This window comes from Leuciscus leuciscus (genome assembly GCF_965113295.1).
Source record: "Leuciscus leuciscus genome assembly, chromosome: 3".
Classification (NCBI taxonomy): domain Eukaryota; kingdom Metazoa; phylum Chordata; class Actinopteri; order Cypriniformes; family Leuciscidae; genus Leuciscus; species Leuciscus leuciscus.
Window position 1 is genome coordinate 34,554,027 of NC_138727.1, and position 20,048 is coordinate 34,574,074.

General features: G+C 36.9%; 1 protein-coding gene across 1 annotated transcript; it reads left to right on the forward strand.

The window, feature by feature from the left end:
- Nucleotides 1-565: 565 nt before the first annotated feature.
- Nucleotides 566-19,451, forward strand: LOC309494690 (uncharacterized protein; the record flags this gene model as incomplete). The annotated part of the gene is made up of 13 exons (XM_082164103.1): nucleotides 566-1,583; nucleotides 14,912-15,006; nucleotides 15,058-15,193; nucleotides 15,274-15,303; nucleotides 15,600-15,656; nucleotides 15,836-16,225; nucleotides 16,438-16,539; nucleotides 17,223-17,455; nucleotides 17,582-17,760; nucleotides 17,994-18,087; nucleotides 18,542-18,898; nucleotides 18,998-19,115; nucleotides 19,366-19,451. Exons 2-13 carry the CDS (start codon nucleotides 14,923-14,925, stop codon nucleotides 19,449-19,451), a joined length of 1,866 nt encoding a protein of 621 aa, XP_082020229.1. The 5' UTR covers nucleotides 566-1,583; nucleotides 14,912-14,922.
- Between the last annotated feature and the right edge of the window lie 597 nt (nucleotides 19,452-20,048).

Genomic DNA, 20,048 nt, shown 5'->3' on the forward strand with positions numbered 1-20,048 from the left:
CATTTTTAGAGTTGTTTTGTCTGAGTGACACACAAAAAACTAAAGACTCATAACTCCAAAACTATAACAAGGAGCGTCAAAAGGTAGGTATCGTTTGATAGAACTCTTTTCATATTTTTTGAAAATATAAATTACATTACATTTGGACAGTCCCCTGCCGAGAAACTGCTGATAAATACAAAAAAATATGTATCATTTTTATTATGATTTTGCATATCTCTCTTGTTTGACATGCAATAACTCGGGAAGGAAATACGGTGGTGGAAAAATTCTTTTTTGGGGAAGTACCCCTAAATGTGAGCTGCATCTGGATCAAATTTTGTGGTGATCGCATAAAGTACTCAAAAGTTACAGCATTTGGAACAAAGGTAGCCTTTTTGTTTAGTCCTCACACATTTGGAAGGCAATAAAAAAAAAAAAGTTTTCTGAGTGAAATACACAAAACTAAAGACTCATAACTTCAAAACTATAGCAAGGAGATTTTAAAGGTAGGTATCGTTTGAAAGAACACTTTTACATTTTTTTGAAAATATACATTACATTACATTCTCCTGCCGAGAAACTGCTGATAAAAGACAAAATATATATATAATTTTTATAATGATAATGCATATCTTTCTTATTTGACATGGAATAACTCAGGAAGGAAATAAGGTAGGAGGAAAATTCTTTTTTGGGGAAGTGCCTCTACATATGAGCTGCATCTGGATAAAATTTTGTGGTGATTGGATAAAGCAATCAAAAGTTATAGCATTTGGAACCAAGATAGCCTTTTTGTTGAGACCTTGACGCCCCCACATGGGCATTTTTAAAATTGTTTCACCATGAAGAATATCTTGTCATAAAAGCAATAGATTAAGTTAATTTTGGGCTCATTTTAATTGTATTAATATGCTGTAAAAAATGAAGTGCCATTTTCAATGACTTTTGAATGTTTTATGAGATGTATGATGTTTTTGACACATTGCAGTACACAGTACAAAAAAAGTGTTTTATAGATTATGAAAAAAATTATTCTATTTATCAGCAAATAACTCAGCAATACTTAGGAGTTTTTCAAATTGGCTACATTCACTGTAAAGTTCAGACTCTAAGCTTTCAAATGACACCAATTTTGTTTGAATCAAGGCAATATTTTTGAAAAATATGATAATTCATATTTTCGCAGCTAGGTGGCGCCCGCGGGCGGTACACTCCGGTTTAGAGAGACTAGTCAGCACTCGTTCAGAGTTGATCGAAGTGGTTGGATGCTTTAAAAAACTGAGATTCTAAGCTTTAAGATGACACATATTTTGTGTTATTCCACGTTTGAAACCGAGCACGGATGGTTCCTGGAAAATTGGAAAACACTTTGCACCCCGGGAGGATGAGAGACTTGTTTTTTAGACAAGTATGCATCACTTCGTGAGGAATATCTCGTGATCAAAGCAATGGATTATGTTGTGTTTGGGCTCTTTGTAATCGTGAGAATCTGCTGTCAATAAAGATGTTGGATTTTTCACAATCCATGCATGTTTCATTGAGTTATGAGCTGAAACGTCACATCAAAACAACATAGCATCACTGCTATTGCTACATCATAGGTGCGTCTCTGGCATTTTTTGTGTTAGAACGCCATAAGGAATATCTTTAGACCTGAGTGATGGATTATGGTGAGTTTAGGCTCTTTGTAATCGTGAGAGTCTGCTGAAAATAATGATGTGCAGGTTTCTACGATCTGTGCATGCTTCGTGAAGTTATAAGTGAAAACCAATCTCGAGTGCTTCATGAGTATATACTAGGATGGGAGCGGCTGAGGTATTTTTGTGTTAGAACGCCATGAGGAAATATCTTTAGATCTGATTGATGGAATATATTGAGTTTGGGCTCTTTGTAATCGTGAGCTCCTGCTGTAAATAACGGTGTGTCATTTTTCATGATCGATGTATGTTTCATGAAGATACGAGTAAAAAGGTCAAGTCTAAGCTACCTTGCTAGGCTACGTGAGTCTGTGGATTTTTGTGTGTATTAGAACTCAATGAGGAATATCTTTAGTTCTGAGTGATGGATTATGTTGAGTTTGGACTCATTTTAATTGTAAGCATCTGCTGTAAATAATGATGTGTCATTTTCCACAATCGGAGCATGTTTCATGAAGTTACAAGCAGAAATGTGTCTAAAATTCAGAATCCATATGGTTTACCCATGGGTCTCTTGAGGGGCTTATTTTACAAAAACCTTGCTCAAGTTTAGTAAAAAGCCTGAAACAATTATGCTTGTTGTATTCTACTCATTGAGACCTTTCAAATGACATATGACACAGGACTATCTGAGCTGTATGATGTTTTTGACATATTATGTAGTACAAAAAAAAAAGTAAAAAAAGTATGATTTTTTTTCTTTCTATTTATCAGCAAATAACTCAGAACTACTTAGAAGTTTATCAAATTGGCTACATTCATTGTAAATTTCAGACTCTAAGCTTTCAAATGACATCTATTTTAAGTTGATCAAGGTAATATTATTGAAAAATATTATGATTATTAATTTCGCAGCTAGGTGGCGCCTACGGGGTGTACACTCGTTTTTAGAGGAATAACTCAGCACTCGTTAGGAGTTGATCAAAGTGATTAGATGCATTAAAAAGCTGAGATTCTAAGCTTTAAAATGATACCTATTTTTTATTGTTCCATTCAGTGGTTGCTTAGTAAATTGATTATGATTTTTTTTCGCGGGGGTGTGTCCCGCCGGCGGGGTTAACTTCGGGGTTAAGGGGTTAACTACTTTAACATGAACTAAGAATAAACAATACTTCTTCAATTCAATTCAAATTTATTTGTATAGCGCTTTTCACAATACATATTGTTTCAAAGCAGCTTTACAGAAAGTGCAATCTTCAGCATTTATTAATCTTAGTTAATATTAATTTTGACATTTCGTCCCCTTGGAATTATAAGGTTCTATCTGACATTTTTGTCAAAATTTTGTTATTCACATATTCTTATTCCATGACCACTTCTTTACATTATGTGATGTTGTTTTTTAAGTTGTGTACATTTTGGAACTTTTTATTTAGAAAATAAAAAGGTTCTTTCTACACAGTTGAATGGAATGCAAAAACTTTAAAGCTCAATATCTCAAAACTGCTCAGAACGCAGATAGAACCTTATAATTCCAAGGGGACGATTTACTAATACGTTATTAAAATCAAGGGTTGTATTCGTTAAAGGAACACTCCACCGTTTTTTTGAAATAGGGCTTATTCACCTTCTTTCCTACATTTAGATAAGTGGGCAAATGCATTTTTGTCTCAGTGCATGCATTGTTTTAGTTTGACAGGGTCGGCGTGAGCTTAGCTTAGCATAATGAATGGAATCCTTTGTTGCCAGCTAGCATGTCCTGAGTAAAAGTGAAAAAAAAAAAAAAAAAAAACCCCACCTAATTACTTATTGTGGCCTGCGTATTCACAACGAGTACAAATAGCGATGCAGATTAACACTAGGCGATTTCCTAGGCAGATATTGACTTGGGACTATATTAGGAGGAAGCACAGGCGAAGCACTGTTACTTGGGTGCAGAGATATCACGCAACACAATGGTCAGTGGCATGTTATTCATATGCTATTTTAAGGGTGCATGCTTGGCCATAATAAATGTAGCGTGTGCAGGCCCGTCGCAACAAGGCAAGCAAACCAAGCAATTGCTTGGGGCCCCGAGCTGGCCAGGGGCCCCAAGGCAACGACTGGTTAAGAATAAAATGCAACGACAAACTGTGTGAGCGCCCCTTTGATAGTTAAAGGTGCTCTAAGTAACTTCTTTACCTTAACTGAACAGCTTCGGAGTCATTGGAATGGTTATATTACTTATTTCGGTTTGAATGGTGGTCGTTTCGCACCCCCCTGGTGCCCGTGAGCGGAAAATCCGCACTTGCAACTTTGAGACGGCGGGCCGCCGGCCGCCGCGTCAGGAAGTATCGCGTGATATCAGGTGGTCTCGCGATGTAAACAATTGCTTTACGGCCAAAAGAAATCTGCTAAAATGCTGTTAGGGTTAGGACCCGATGGGGAGCCCGAATGAAGAAGACGTTTTAAAGAATGTCCCATCTGCTTTGATGTCGTTGATCTACTAGCCTCTGTTGTAAAAACTCTTTGGCGATTCTCAGACACCAGTGTTGTCAAATATCTATTCCGAAGCTGTGGGGGGAGCTCTATAGAGAAACCTGCGAGCAAAAAGCGAGAATACAGCGAAGAAATCCCGAAACTACTGAGCCCTGCTTTAATGCAGTAAAGTGCAATGACACTGTTATCGGGATCCCCCTCAAGGGGGCCCTCTCAGTAGTCGCTGACAGCAGCCAGCCAATCACGTGATCTCGGCTGCCGGAAAAATACAAAAATACGACTCGCAGTCACCAGCGCAGCCACTCGCAGTCTCGCACGCTATTCTGTAGCTTAAGTGCAACATGGAGAAAAAAAAATAAAACAGGAGAATTAACTTTGAGCAAGTTTGGAGGAAAATCGGAGGTATGGAAACATTTTAAACTAGTGGTGGGGAGTGACAACATATGTGTTGGCTTTGTCTCGTGCATTAAATGCGGCATGCTGCTCGCCTATGACAGCAAAAAAACGGGGACTTCGACGATGAACAGACACATGAAGCAGTCTTGCCATGACAGAAATTATGATAGTAGTCAGCCTCAGCCCTCAATGTCCTCTTTTGTTACTTTTCCGATCCATTCAATTATTTCTGAATAAACAAACAACGCAGTTTACATGCTTCTTCCTTTTCGCATTATTCATTAAGATAATAATTAATAAATGCACGCACAATTATGAACTTGATAAATGTTACAGATATGTTTTACTATGCACAAACAAATGCCTTTCAACTTACTTGTGCAAAGTTCAGAATTAAATGAATGTGCTGCAATTTGTACAAAAAGAGAGTCTGTAGTAGCCTACGTGTTTTAGCCATTAAATAAGCACATTTAGTTTCAAGTTTAAGTGAAGAAAGCTTTTCTTTAAAGTGAATTTCGTTTAGTATAAATTGTAGCTTCATTTTAATACATTTTTCATTAACCAATTGCCTGGATTTAATACATAAAAAGCAATATAGCAGACAATATAATCATGACATGGAGTCGCCGGCGCGGTCACTTACACCATTTGAAACTCTTACACATTTTTTATTTATGAACAGTATATGCAACAGCACTATTTTCACTGTAAACATTTTTTATTTATATGAAGTGTGGGTGAACTTAAACTGTATGGCTATGCTGTGGTTCCTGTACGCTTTGCGTGCGTGCGTGCAGGGTGGGGACATGGTGGTGGGGGGCCTCCATGTCCATTTTGCTTGGGGCCCCCAAATTCCTTCAAACGGCCCTGAGCGTGTGCACAACGCGCATGCACTTTGCTTATCTCATCTACACACAGACGCAGCAGTTCTCATTTTTAGAAAACCATACATTATTACAAGGAAAAATATTAACACACAAGGGAAATCATTGTTGTGTCCATGAAGATGTGAAAAAATAGGCATAAATCTAGTTTACACATTTACCCAAATTTTTATACGCCTGTTTAACCGAAGCTAATTTGGCTGGGTTTCTCCCATCCCCATACAATGTCACTTCTCTGTGTTTTACGGCCTTGACGAGAACGTCAGTCTCCTCGGCTGTGAACCGCTCCTGGCGTGCACCTGGCAAATCCGCCGTTATAATAACAACCCGCCATGGAACAAGCGCGCCTGCTCTTGAAGGGAATGTAAGATGTCGCTCTGATTGGTTTATTTCAAGTTATGCCCAAACCACACCTATGAATAATGAAGCTACTTCAGACCAACCCATTTTAGATTTGCATCGGGCGCAAGAGTCATTTATCCCGCCGGTATAATAGCAACAGCGCCCAAGACCCGCCCACAAAGTTACTTGCGTTTCGCGCTTGATACTTGCGTTTCAGATCGTTAAAATAGGGCCCTATATCTCCTGTTTGTTAACACCTGCTGTTAACAAACAGAATCACTGAAAGAAACAGGAACAACAAGAAGAGAAAAAAAAGAGAAGAGATGAGATGAGCAGAAACAGATATATAACTGCCTTATGTAATCAACTGCAAATAAAAGAACATAATACACTAACAACAACTTACCAGAGGATGATTATACAGGGGAGGACTCCAGTTGTTTGAAATTGCTTTGGCCGTTACAATGAACAAGTTAGACTTGGCTTTTTATCTAAAACAGGAACAGAAGACGCCGCTCGAATCGTTCCTTTGCAAGAAGGACGTTTTTGCTGTTTTGCCGACCGGATACGGTAAGAGTATAATCTACCAGTTAGCTCCGCTGGTAGCTAAGCGTATGGGGTTTATTGTTGTGATTGGTAGTAGTATTAACCAATTGCGTGCAGTGAGATTTTCAAATGCATGCTTGGTGCCGCCCCTCGAGCTGGGCGATTTTCATTAGTCGACGCCAGACCATTAATCTTTTAGATTTAGGTCTGGATTTCCAGGCTAGTAGACAACTTCAACTAATCTGCTTCTTTATTAATCTCTTTCAACGATGTTTATGTCTCACTAATTCAATTGCTGAAAAATAATGTAACAAGTCAAGGGTCAACTGCCCAAGTAAAGGAAAACCTAATCACCATAACCACCATAATAGCTACTTTAAACTAAACATTTTCAATAAAACAAGTTTTAAAAGTGCAAATTTTTGAAAACGGTCTTTGTGTAAACAACAAAAACGCGAATCTCTGAAAATGATGAAGTCATGCTTATGCGTAGGCCTATTACGTGTTCAATCTATAGTGTTTTTAATCGCAATCTAACGGCCTGGCAGCAGAATACAGCGTTTTCAGAAAATAGTAGTTTTCGCGGATCCGTGTGAATGGGGATCTTTTTTACAATGGGGTTGTCTGTACATGGAAAACTCAAAGGAAACACTTCTCTGTTCCCTTTCGAAAGGGAACTCACACTGCGTCGATTGATGCACAGATGACATCATCAACGTGCGACCCGGAAGTATATAAGGGTGCTTATAAGTATCTCGTCCAACCCGTTCTCATTCCCGGGGCGTAATATACTTACGCTTTTGACACGTCCGTCAGCGTATACTTTCAACGCACATGGCACCCATTAGCGTCAAAAGAGACGCACAGAGCTTTCCACTAACTCCAATGTAAACCCATCCGCGGTACTATTGAACGCCCAGGGCACGGCGAACTGAGTGTTGATATAACACCCCGGAAGTGTCCTCATTGTCAATTCAAATGTTTTTTTTTTTTGTTTTTTTTTATATATACATATATTCATTGTTTTGACAATTTCACCATTAATAATCAATTAATCTCGATAAAATATTTGGCAGATGGAGCCAGTGGATTCACCCTTCACCCAATCAATTCAAATGTTTTTTATTTATTTTTTATTTTTATTTTAAACATATATATAATTTTATTTTTATATATTTCAACACAAAAATGTGATTGATAATTCTACAATATGAAAATGTTATGGTCTTTTTTTTTTTTTTACTTTACAACAGCGTCATGAATATTGATTGGTTTAAAGATTATTTTATTGTTAATATTTATATTCAGCCTACTTAGCCACAAACGTTACCATTTCACCATTAATAATAAATTAATCTCGATAAAATCTTTGGCAGAAGAGAACCCAGGGTTCAGCGAAAAATCGGCAGCTGGCAGCAGGAAGTAGCTGCCACTGGCAGCTGACGTCAGCTGCCGCTAATAACCGGAAGTCGGAGGTGGATGCTGCTTTTAGCAAGGCAAATAAATTATTATATCAATGTATATATATCATTTTAGTACTTATTTAAATAAATTACTTAAATTTGTAATTATTTTGTAATTGGTTTAAAAAGGTTTATCAAATATAAATTAAATAACGAAGATCATAGACAGTACAAAAAAACAAACATTAAGCTACACTTGAAATTATGAATTTGTACGTGTATAAATATAATTTGTGTACATGTTTGTCAAATAATGAAATATATACATAAATGAATGCCTATATAATAATATTGTATATTTATTAAACGTACATAAACATTCATTAAACAAATAATGAAAGTCATGTCTAAAAGAAAAAAAAAAAAACATTTTCTCAATGACCTTTATTTAAAAATCATATTTTGCTATCATTTAAGTTCAGTTTTACATTTGTAGTATTTCAATACATTCTTGTCTTTGTTTTATAAAACAGCTGTAACTTTGAAAACAGGCTTGATATTTGTTGTTCTGAAATCAGAATGAACAATTCTGAACTAGATGTTAAAGTTCATAAAAAACTAAGTTGGCTTGAAAAAGAAAGTTTGAAAACGTTTTACAATGTTCTAGCATGGTTTAACATGATTTACAATGTTTCTAGTGTTAGGGGATAACAGCTTAAAGACCCAGGACCAGATATGATGAAAGAAGACCAGGAGTCGTGAGGTTCAATCAAATAAGTAAAAATTTACTGAAGAATAGTTTCATTGGTAGAGCCAGGCGTCAAAGTCTCACGGGGTCGCAGGCCAGAGACTCTACTGTACACAAAATCTCACACCAGTTATACCATTTCCAAGGGCATGATTGACATCAGTAAATACCGGTTGGCTACTTCTCATTGGCAAAAGAACAAAGTTAAAACAATTCTACACTTATGGATAGATAGGAGGGTAAGTCGACATTGTCATCCGAGCCCAAGATGGTCCGGTGATGACCTCGGAGGTCGTAGAAAGGCGTCTTGGGGTCAGCTGCTGCATATCACAAGACCTGCACAGAGCATTCAACACACACACACAAAAACACAATGGAATCGCAGTTCCTCCAAAAGTAGAACAGATAATGTTCACTTTAAAGAAATACACATAAAAGTACAATTCTGTGAATCAGATCACATAGTGTTTAACCCCTGTAACCTTAAGATTAGTAAGAAAGACAGATGTTAGAAAAAGATAAGTTAGAAAGAAATACAGACAGACGTTAGAAAAAGAAAGAAAGAAAATAAAGAAAGACAGATGTTAGAAAAAGAAAGAAAGAAACTTTAGAGTAATGTTGCTGTCAGAGCATAAACAATATCTGCAATATGAATAAGTTACGACGATAAAAGTTCAAAGCAAAGGGAGACTTTTTTTTAATTTTATTTTTTACAGAAATCACTTTAAGGACTACAACAAACAACTGGTGGGGACTACACAAGCTTCCTCCTGGGCTAGTGACATCACTAACCTTAACACACACACACACACACACCTGAAAAACAAAATTAATTGGGATCAGCCTGATGTCTTTTGATAATTATTATGGATGTTGGGTTATCCGTAAAATAAATGTTATGGGGAAACAAAACCACCGTAATAACTTACCATTAGCATGAATACACTGCAGTCCACAGATCCCAACTGAGCTGGAACATCCTGGAAAAAAAAATCTAAATGGAAAAACTAACATTTTATTTATACACTAAAGATAGTAAAGAAATCAAAATTGTTGTAACATGAAATCAATACCTTATTTTTAACAAGCTTCCAAGATCCCGGATCCATCTTTATTGCAATTGAGCTTAAAAAGAAGGGGGAAAAAGTTAGTTATTTTATACACATGAGAGAAAGAGAGAGATTAACTCCGTGTTGAACCACTTAGCCATGTTGCAGCAGTAGACAGTAGCATACCTGAACTAGGGAGCAGGTGTAATTTATTTTTTAAATGCCACTGTCTATGCCTATCTAAAGCCAGAGAACAAAGTGTTGAACTGAACCACTGGACTAATATGTAAAACTTTGAAGCCCGGTTTCACAGATAGGGTTTAGATTATGCCAGGATTAGGCCTTAGTGCAATTAGGACTTTTATAAATATGCCTTAGAAAAAACATTACTGTTGTGAATCTTAAAAGAAACAATGGCACTGATATTTTAAGATACACAAGTGTAATTTGCTTTCAGTTAAACATGCATTTTAGTCTGGGACTAGTTTGAGCCTTGTCTGTGAAACTGGGGGTGAAAGTTATATGGAAAAAGTGAACAGTTCCAGTATATTTTGAATAGATATATATAAAATAAATATAAATATATATATATATATATATATATATATATATATATATATATATATTCTGGTCTCATCTGGTGATTGGGTCCCATCCAAAACATGATCAAACTAAGAAAATAAACAGACACTGAAATGTCAAATTTTCGATACAATCTAGAATTTGTATATAAAAAAAATATATATATATAAAAAACAGAATGCCTTTTGCCTGCTTTGATCAAGACAGGATATAATACATTTGAACATTATGTTCATTATGTGAAAACATACCAGTGAGTTTGGTTGGTTTTGCAACTGGAAATCTGGGGTTTCCTTCCTGGCACATATGCTTGTCCATCCGCAATCTGTGACAGGCTGTGGTGAACTTGGTGAAACTACAAAAAAACAGAAGTTTAGAATATGGTGAAGTAATGTTGATTAAAATGGTGTTTTGTATTAAAACATAAGTTAGATAATTTGGGATATGTTTTGTTAGCGTTGCACGTGTATCATCAAGGCTGAGCTTGTCAATTCCAATAAATCAGCATGAGCTTTATTCTAATCAATAGATTAAGTTAACATGTTAACAAACGCTAATATTTAATGATAATGGTAACGTAAGTTAGTATTTGGAGTTAATGATAGCCCCTCACAAACCAGGAGCACACGGTGCACAAGCTGCGTTTCTACAAATGATTAAATTAACCAATTCAACTTAAGTAGACACAGATACACTGTCTCTAACATAAAAGTTAAACTCCAACGTACAGAGCAACAATTATTTCTTAATCTGATAATATACGAACTTACCCTGCCAAATACCGCGGCCATTACTGAAGATTCGCCGGCGCTGCTCTCGCTTGACTTCCAGGTAAATGTGATTGGTTGCTACTACGTTGGACGATACTGATTGGCTGCCAAGAAATGGCAGGTCCCTCCTAATATGGCAGGGCTTCCGGCTGTCAACGGCAGCTACTTCCTGCTGCCAGTGGCAGCTACTTCCTGCTGCCAGTGGCAGCTACTTCCTGCTGCCAGCTGCCGATTTTTCGCTGAACCCCCTCTCAGAGAACTACCCATAATCCGTTGCTATGGAGACACTAACGGGGTCGGAGTTTGATGGGAGTTTTTTCTAGTTCGTGAGCATTTTGTGACGCATGTAACGTTAAGTCAAACTTTGGCTATTATTTAAAGGTGCATTAAGCAACTTTTCATGTTAAAAATACCCGTTTTCTAACCCATACATGCTTAAACAATTGCCTGATGGGCTGAATGAGCCCTTCTCTGATCACTGAGATTGTCTCTATAATCCTGTAAAGTAAAATAAATAAGAGGGATTCGGGCCAGAATTTTAGACTGGGCGTGACGTCATGCGCGTTCACGGCACGCTCACCTGGCTGTCTGGCAGGTTTGTGTATTCGCCGCCATTCTCCGTAGAAGATGGATTCTAAGAGACCGGCTTGTAGTTCATTTCAAACACCAACGCAAACTCCACGTAAGATAAAAAAAAGAAAACTTTTGTCCGTGAGCGTGCACACTTCTGGCTGCAGTTTCGCTTGCCGCCAGAGGGGGCATAGTTCTGCAAAAACTCAGAGACTTGCGCAATGCACCTTTAAGTTCTGAAGGTGATATTATACAGCTGTTTTAGAAAGACAACGTGTCTGGTTTGATTTGCTAAAATCTCGCAAACCTTTTTCAAGAAGTAAAACATTTAAATGTAAATCGTTGACTCGTTCTCATAAGCCAATTTAAACCAGCTAACGGGCTTGCTAGCTAAAATTGCTAAATTGCGTTATTAAAGTGTTAATATAATTACAATATAATTTAATAGTGTGTAAAATGAAAATTCTGGTATTTATGTAAAAAACAACAACAACGTGGCTAATTATGACAATATAACCTCACTTTATAACTTTGCATGTATTTTCATATTTGTTTTATATGGAAGCAGATTAGTCTCAAATATAATTCACGCAAAAAACATGATTCACAAATGCGTAGACAATTTCACATGCATGAAACCTAATTCACGTGCACACAAAAAAAATCCACGTGCGTGAAAAAAAATATATATTCACAAAAAGCAATTCACATGCGCAAAATAAAATTATATACTCATAAAATACATTTCACAAATGCAAAACACAATTCGTAGATATACAACTGTGCACAAAAACCTTTGAATGTTTAAAATGTACGATTGTATCCTTGCATTTGAATGTGCAAATCGTCATTCACGTACGAATCGCCTTAGATATGTGTGTGTGTGTTTTTGAGACTTTCCTGGCAGCATAACACTCGTAACACAGAGCAGTCGTACTCTTTAGCCAATCAGATTTAAGCTTATCAATCGACCAATCAGTATCACGTGAGGGCGGGCCTACCTACATGTTACGTCATCAGCTTTCGACCAGTTCATGGCTGAGCAGAGGTAAGTGCAGTTAATCGTTCATTTCTGTGTTAACTGAAGTTCATAAAGTTTGAGATCAGTTGAAGCAATAGTTTATTAACTGCTGTTTAGTCCACATGTGAATATAAACATTTATTTTTAGTATTGATGGATTTTCATGTCCTGTCCACCACACATTCAACCTATGATAATGTATGTAATGACGTGCATATATAGGAGACATGTTTTGATCTGCATATATTATGTAGTTTTATTGTTTCAGATTTCCAAGACAGATGATGTATGAAGTTGCAGACAACCAGTACTGTGATCTTACTATTTCTACTGTAATTCTTTGAAAACAGTCATGTTGCAAGCCATCCATTTTGACAGTTGTTTCAACAAGTGGTTGAAAGTGATGCATTGTTACTGTATTAATTTGTCTCCTGCGGACTATATGTACACACTTTAGGAATAAAGCCTTGCTATGCATGCATTATTAAATGTTCTTGTAAGAATTAAAAGATTCAGACATAGTTCAATTTGATGTGCACGTTTTATTAATTTGAAAGTTTCTGAATCCTTTGGGAATAAAATATATAAAATGACTTGATCATGATTAATGTTCCTGTTACATATGAAGATCATGAACTGACAGTCTAAACTGTGAAGCACAATATTCAGTACAGAGAAATATACGTCTCTTCAGGAGTTGTGAGATCCAGTCAGAGTGTACTTTGCTTTTAGAGTATATAAATATAAGTGCAATACATCAAGTGAAAAGTTAAAAAATGAATTGTGTTCAGTCCGGTCATCAGTAGACCTCTCTGTTAGGACATATAAGATTTTGTCCTGATATTTAAAGTACTAAAACCCTATAGTACAAGAGTTGCAGACAGAGGACGTGGGGAATTAAGTGATGGTATTTGAATAGAGTTTACTGAGTAATCTTAGTCGCATAATCTTAATTGCCTCTCTATGATAAGTACCTTTGTCTCATCAGCATAAAATCAGATTTGTCTATTTTACTATAGGCAAAGTAAAATGAATGCTTCACAATATTGTCCTGAGACCTTAAGATGACAATAAAAAACCTTATTTAAAAACCTTGCGATGACAATACAGCACAAAACATAAGGAAATGCATGTTGAATATATTGCTAACACTCTACAATAAGGTACAATAACTTAGTTAACATTAGTTCATGTATTAAATAACCATGAGCAATACATTTGTTGCTGTGTTTGTTAATCTTTATTAACGTTAGTTAAAAATACAGCTGTTCATTGTTAGTTTACAGTGCATTTACTAATGTTAACAAGATTTTAATGAAGTATTAGTAAATGTTAACATTAATAAAAAATAATAAAGGCTGTTCACGTGCAGTTCATTATTAGTTCATGTTAACTAATGAAACGTTTTAATAAACTGTTACCAATTAAGACATAAATAAAAATAAAAAATAAAGTATAAAAGAGAATTAAGAAACAACATGAATTAAGATGTTCGTGACTGCTATCCAGATGTCACACCAAAGGTGAGTAATCCTGATAAAATGCAGGGAAACAAGTGTTAATAATAATTTAACATCATACACAAATGGCAAAAACACTGGGTGCTCATTAAAATAGGTCTATTCACTATTTAAAGAACAATCTCGATGGGTATTGACCATAGATGATTGTTTTGCAATCATTAGCGTGATTGTAGCTGTACTGTGAGAGCTGTCTGTACCTTCATACAACAAAACAAGCATCATTCTTCTTCATTTTTGACACGATATGGGACATCTGATTACAACAACACTTGCTTACATCAGTTAATAGTTCATAAACTATTGCTTCAACTGATCTCAAACTTTATTAACTTCAGTTAACACAGAAATGAACGATTAACTGCACTTACCTCTGCTCAGTCATGAACTGGTCGAAAGCTGATGACGTAACATGTAGGTAGGCCCGCCCTCACGTGATACTGATTGGTCGATTGATAAGCTTAAATCTGATTGGCTAAAGAGTACGACTGCTCTGTGTTACGAGTGTTATGCTGCCAGGAAAGTCTCAAAAACACACACACACATATCTAAGGCGATTCGTACGTGAATGACGATTTGCACATTCAAATGCAAGAATACACTCGTACATTTTAAACATTCAAAGGTTTTTGTGCACAGTTGTATATCTACAAATTGTGTTTTGCATTTGTGAAATGTATTTTATGAGTATATAATTTTATTTTGCGCATGTGAATTGCTTTTTGTGAATATATATTTTTTTCACGCACGTGGATTTTTTTTGTGTGCACGTGAATTAGGTTTCATGCATGTGAAATTGTCTACGCATTTGTGAATCATGTTTTTTGCGTGAATTATATTTGAGACTAATCTGCTTCCATAGTTTTAGGCTACTTTACATTTTCACCCGAATACAAACTATGAAGATGCATTTGATTGTAGGTTTTTATTAAGTAAGCTATCTGTTTATTTTGTGTTCTGTCAATATTATCTCTCCTGTTTAGTTTGTTGAAAAATGAGTGGTTTTAATTTTGATGCTGAAGATTTGGAGTTAGAGGATAAGCTTCAGGATGTTAACAGATTTCTTCAGGTTTTGGAGGTAAGTTTTTTGCTTTTTGCTGTGTTTTTTGTGTCTTGTTGAATTACACAGAGTGAGGCTCAGAAGGAACTCAAGGCACAGAGGGAACAAACCCCAACCCCTGTTCGATGGAAGAAGCGTGACAGGCATGGGTTTGTTATTCCTAAAAGGCCTTCATCCAGTAAGAAATCCAGTGGAATGCCATCTGGTTAGTAGTCCTACTTATATTTCTCCTTTCTGTTTACTTAACAATTTCCATTACTAAATTGGTCTCAATGTCATTTTCAGCGCCAACTACCAAGCAAGATCAACGCACAGGTAAAGCCAAAACACATTTTGTGATTATGAAAAACTAAAAAAGATGGATATTTACATGGTTTTAATCTCCATAACCTTATTAGAGTCTGTGAAAAGGAGTTTCAAAGTTCCAGATTGTCTTTCTTCTCTCTATATGTCATGTTGAAGGGGTTGGAGTCTCAGCAGCAATACCATCAATTAATAAAACAGACCAAATGTTATTGTCAGAATTGTACTGAAAACTGATAGTCTCTCTGATAAAGCCTGCATGTCTTTGCCACCTGTATTTCCTTAAAAAAAAAATATTGTTAACACAGAACAGCCCAGATGTGCGGCACCGACTGATGTTGTTTCCAGTGTCAACCTAACAAAAGGTACATAATTAAAGCATAGTGTATTGTAATTGCCTGGATAGATTATACTTTTATTATTAGTTTAGATGTAATTTCTTGACCGTTTTGGTTTAGGTAGAAATGTATGAGCTGTTGTCAATTTGAAACAATAGAGTTGGTATATTGGCGAAGTTTATTTATTTCATTCTTTTTTCTGTTAGGATCTGAAACTGAGGTGCTTCGTCAGGAGCTCCTTGAGCTGCTTGAGGATGTAGTAGACGATGAAGTATTGGAGGACACAGCAGTGATTTGTGAGGCGTCATCCGAGTCAGCTGCTACTGACTGGGAGATCAGAAACAAAGTGTCTTCACAAAAGTGGAAAGAGGCCAGACCATTTCTTCTTAAAAATATGCTGGCTACCCAAGATCCACATCCACATTGTGGGTGCCAGTGTGGCAAACAAGCTGTAGTGAGGTGTCTGGACTGCCTGCCTTTCCCATTCCTTTGTGAGGACTGTGATACTGCTGTTCATTCACGCTTTGTCCTGCACAACAGAGAGTCACTAACTGGAGGTTTTCGGCAGCCTTTGTCAGAGTTGCGCCAGCAAATGGGTAAGACCATTTCCAAGTATTATGCCTTACTATGGATGAAACGTGCTATTCTTGTAACTGGATTCACATTAAGAAACCAAATGTTGATGTTTTTCAAATTCTCTATGCAATACATCTTTTTAGTTGAAGAAATAGTTAATATTTGCATAACAAGTTAGTGTGTGTGCTTTTTTTTGGTATCTAAACAATACACAATTTCATTTTTTTGATAGCACGGCTGTTACCTATACAGAGACCAGATCGTGTGTGTGACTGTTCAACAGGCAACATTCATGCGTCACCTGGCAGAAATGTGTCTGTCATTACCATAAATGGTAAGTGGACATTTTACACATGGTAGCTTCGCCTCTTGAGAAGTTGCAGTTTCTATTATTTAGTCAATGTAACTTACCCTGTACATTTACAGCTAAACTGAGGCATATTGTTGACATTTTTCTATCTGCTCTACTCGCTTGCCAGTCTTGTACCGAGTTGTGCCCGCTGAGAATTTCATGCACATCACGGTTCCTCACGGGTATATTCTAAGTACTGTTTAAAAACTATATAATATTCTTTTTCGCAGTTCATCAATGTTGATAAATGATTCAACCATCCCGTGAGGTGCGGAAACCTCTGCACAACACCGACACAGTTGGTGCTCCGTCTCTCTTTTTCTTCTGTCACACACACTACACCCACACATACGCACTGATCTCCCTTCCTTCTTATTGTTCATGATTACTCATCAAGCCAGGTGTTTTGCCCAATTTCACTGTGGGTGTATGTGTGTTATTATCCAAGCGGTATTTTTTTGTAATGCACAAAGTGGCAGTACAAGGTGGCAGTACCTACATTTACAGTGCATTATCATGTGTTTTCCGCAACATCTTCTTGCAATCTTTTCCTATAACCATTTAAAGATGGAATTTAAAAAAAACAACGGCCTGTTTTCCTTCTTCTGTTGAGGTAAATTAACAATATTACTTCATTTATTCATTTAAATTAATGCTCCCTACAGGCCGCTACAACCTTGTATTGCCAGCTGTGAGTTGCACCAGCTGTTGCCTAACATGGTCCCCCACCATTGAGGACATCCAGCGTGATGGATACTGGCCTGGCACCATGAATTTCTGCACCCTGTATACCACTGATGTCTTTCAGTCTTTCTATGACCTTAAGATGGCTGCACCAGGTGTATCACTTAAGGCGTACATCAAAATGCTTGATGAAAGAACAGAGCGCTTCGGAAGAGTGGGTTTTCAATTTTGCCAAGCTTAATGAAGATGCATGCAATGTTTATTAGTTAGTGTTTATGGTGAGTTACACAAATATTATTTTCCTTAGAGTTTTTTCCTATGTTTGTCCTAAATCTAAAAGGTGGGCAAAATATCAGCTGATACCTTCAGCAAAAGCTTTTCTGAGTGGGTTGCTGTGACATACGAGGTGGAGAAGATATTCCACAAGAAATCATTTGACTGCCCTGCCTGCACTCCAGAGATGCTTGCAGTGTCAGTTGACGGAAACCACAAGCTTTATCGCTTCAAATCAAATGCAAGGTATTTCAAATTTAGGGTTTTAGACCAAAAAAGTATTCCTAACTATTGGTTCCTACACTTCAAATGTTTAGTAGCCAAATCAGGTTAAGGAGCCAAAACGTAGAATTTTCCATATGAAATTATATTTTTTACATTATGCATTAGATATGGGTTAAATTAACTTGTAGCCCATGTCAACAGTGTATGGAAAATGGACATTGTTTGTTTGAACAGCTCTCACTGTATTGTTTCAGCACTTCAGAGCCAGGCAACTTTGAAGGTGTCTTTATTCAGAAAGATGAGGAGGTTGCTGAGTTTGTTGACAACATCCACAGACAAACAAATCATGCAAGTTTCAATATTTGTTTTTGTCTCATTGCTGTCTTGACATTATTTACTTTGAGTAAAATAACATAATCATAGAGACTTATTTTTAATGAAAGAGTCTTTAACCTAAGAAAGTGTAACCTGTGCAGGAAATTAATGATATTTATTAGACTTGCTTGGTTTAGGCTTCTCCAGGGTTTAATGTCTTATTGAGATTACTTTAAGGTAGGAAAGGCATATCTAGAAAATTTTATGAAGCTCAGATTTAATTTCTCTATCTATTTTAAAAGGACAGTAAAGGCTTTTTATATCCATACATTTGGAGGTTCCATACGTGTTAAACTAGTTTATCCTACAGTAGTTCTGCAAACAGAACACATCATCCAGTCCAGTAACTTTGAGAACCAGTTGACAGTCACAATTCTTAGAGGGTTTAAAAATTCATTTAGTTAAGTTATAATCTTTGAATTTATAGATCTCAGGAAAAGGGTCGTGTGGATCTTCAAGTTGGAGAGCAGCTAAGGAGTCTTCCAGGAAAAACACCAGCAAATTGGATGAGGAAGGGCTTGAAATTGCTGTCTGTCGCCATGGAGTCCTCCTTGGAGCACTGAACATGTTTCGAGGGGAGATCTTTGCCTACCCTCTTTTCCTCCAAAGGATGTTGGCAGACAAAGCCCCAGGAAACATCACATTCCTTTGCTCCGATGTGGCATGCAAATATTTCCCATATTTGTCCAAGGTGGCTCAGCAATGCCCTGAGATGAGGAAGCTCCTGTCCATGCGTCCTTTCCTGTCTGTAATGCACGCAAAGGCTCACACTGGGAAATGCGAGGTACATTGCAACTTTAATGACTAAATTAGAAGTCATTTGAGTCATTGAGTAATTTAGAAATATCATTATTTTATGATTATTGTACGCACTTCTTATTAGATCAAATGGGGAGGCGCATTTCAGGAAGGTGCAGGCTCAACAATTGGAGAAGAGGTTGAGCAAGTGAACAGTTTCTTGTCCAGGGCAGCAATCACGACCAAGTACATGTCCAAAGCAGGTGTGTGTGTGCCTGTGTCTGTCTGTGTGTTTGTTTGTGTGTGTGTCTGTCTGTGTGTGTGTGTGTGTGTGTGTGTGTCTGTCTGTCTGTCTGTCTGTCTGTGTGTGTGTGTGTGTGTGTGTGTGTGTGTGTGTGTGTGTGTGTGTGTGTGTGTGTGTCTCTCTGTATGTCTGTGTCTCTGTATGTCCGTGTCTCTGTGTGTGTCTTTGTCTAGGAGGTGATTATTAATTTGTACTGACATTGAATTCAGGAAGAACAAACATGCTGACCCTTCTGGCTTCTGGGTGGAATAAAAAGAAAGTCAAGAATATGGGCCGCACTTTAAAGGTAGGGTAGGTAATCATTTTTCTAAAAAAAAACATTCCAAATTTGTTTAAACTGTCTTTATATACCAATACATAATTAAAATGTAAGTACTCTGAAAAAGAAAATATAAAAATCGAGTGACTGTAGACCTTTTAATCTGCAATAAACACAGCTCATTATTTCCATTCACTCCACCCCCTCCCTTCTGAGCTCCTTCCAAAGCCACGCCCCCAAAACACATGAACGCGCGACGCCAAACGCTCAGGCTGGAACAAGACGCATTTATTACCTGAGACGAGTGGAGAGGAAGGAGCGCAGTACATACAGTGACATCATGTCAGAATCACATGTAATAAAATACCTAACTTTATCACTATGAATATAAACAAATAAGATTTCTTTTAGTACTCACTATCAAGCTAGCATATCGATAATGGTAAAGTTTCTTTCGGTAACGAGCTATATTTATAAGGCAAAACTAAAAACAGGTTGCATTGATACACGTTTTTCCATTACCATCAGTTACACTGTGATGAAGATGAATTTCGTGTAAGATTCATAACATATACGGTGTTTTGCATGTAAGAGTTTCCATGATGAAAACATTGTTGACTCTAATGAAGACTA